The sequence below is a fragment of the Phytophthora parasitica genome, assembly GCF_000247585.1.
Source record: "Phytophthora parasitica INRA-310 unplaced genomic scaffold supercont2.1, whole genome shotgun sequence".
Taxonomy (NCBI): Eukaryota; Oomycota; class Peronosporomycetes; order Peronosporales; family Peronosporaceae; genus Phytophthora; species Phytophthora nicotianae.
In genome coordinates, this window is record NW_008634126.1 from 4180962 (window position 1) to 4182474 (window position 1513).

The window sequence follows — 1513 nt, forward strand, 5'->3', positions numbered from 1 at the left end:
TTCTCACTTAGACAAGAAGAACTGATCTGATTGTAGTGAGCACAGCTGTTTTAACGTTGCATTCTGTAATTTCGGTCGTGTCTTGTAGTGCGGCAAATTTGCGCTAAGTAGACGCTAAAAAGAAAAGCGATCTAATATTCCATCGAGCAAAAAACCTATGGTCTCCCGCTATGTTTGATGTATATCGTCAGTACACCATTTATTAATAGCTAATGAAGCTTGAACATTAAAAAAATGGAGAAATTTTAAATTTTATCCTAAGCTGTGCTCATCTCATCGTCGATTCATAATTTGGTACGAACGTGAATGCGCGCAAACAAACCGGATTAGCCACGACAAATCGTACCTGCTTATCCTAACAAGGCTCAATTTTGCCAGTTGAAATCGTGCAGGCGATGCAGCGATTTCGGCGTCGAAAACTCGAGCCAGGCTTCTACCTTCTTCAAAGTGCTACATGTGCATGCAGGGGCGTGTACCAGAAGGGTGAGGATAAAGAGAGAAAGAAAAGATCGATCTAGTGCGATGAGTCGTGCCGGGGCCAGCGCGAGACTTCGACTCATTTTCAATTCCCCCTTCTTCTGAAAACACGCAACAACGATGAAAGCAATCTTCCAAGTGCTTATGACGGTGGCGCTGGGCGCGGGTGTCGCTACCGCTTTGGAGAACGGCGTTCAGTTGAGTCAGACGTTCGGTGGGCCTCATGGCACGAAATACTCGGACTTGGACATCGCCTCGTCCGGACAAACCGTGCAAGCCATCACTATCCGCACTGGCGAGCGCGTCAATGCCGTCAGCCTCGATATCACCGACCCGTCCGGTCAGAAGTCTACCTTGTACCACGGCGGCGGCGGTGGTGACCCCAACACACTCACTCTCGGCGCAGGTGAGTTCATCACGGGCATTGAGGCACACTGGGGCGAGAAGGACAGCCACACACGGATCAAGTATATTCAGTTTACCACGAGCTCGGGCAAAACGATCTCTGGTGGCAGTCCCACGAAGGATATCGGCAAGGATTCAGCTCCCGCGGGCTACCAGCTAGGTGGTTTTGTTGGCACTTGTGGCAAGGAACTCGACTCGGTGGGTGCCATTTGGACGAGTATTACTCCGGTGGCGTAGGCGTTTGATGATATGGTGTATGTTACAGCGCACCGTATTAAAATGTGAAGTCAAATCTGATGAGTTGGCATGTTGTCAAAATTACCTTTTCTCGTTTAATTTTGGTAGTAAGCTTTACTATACTGGTAAACTCTAATATACCTCTTTTATCGTCGAAGTAATGTACATTAATAGCCGCAGAAAGTAGAACTCGGCTACGCGGGATCCACCAGGCTCGATAAATCCGCGCTGAAAGACGGACACAAGGGCGGGTGGATTGGTTAGCATGACGTCTGGAAAAACGTGAACTGACTAAGAGACAGGTCCCTATTTTGGAAATTCATACATGTCCTTCATTTTCAGAATTTATTATTGATTTTCTCATACAGAAAGGGAGGGAGGGAGAGGGGGGGGG

General features: G+C 48.0%; 1 protein-coding gene across 1 annotated transcript; it reads left to right on the top strand.

Annotated features, from left to right (window-relative positions):
* The first annotated feature begins 474 nt into the window (after nucleotides 1-474).
* On the top strand, nucleotides 475-1254 carry PPTG_01089 (hypothetical protein). Its single transcript, XM_008892688.1, has one exon. The coding sequence runs from the start codon at nucleotides 598-600 to the stop codon at nucleotides 1117-1119; it is 522 nt and encodes a 173-aa protein (XP_008890936.1). The 5' UTR covers nucleotides 475-597; the 3' UTR covers nucleotides 1120-1254.
* Nucleotides 1255-1513: the final 259 nt, after the last annotated feature.

Bases quoted from the DNA above. Each gene is read 5' to 3' on its own strand.
- PPTG_01089 (XM_008892688.1), top strand. From the start codon at position 598: ATGAAAGCAATCTTCCAAGTGCTTATGACGGTGGCGCTGGGCGCGGGT.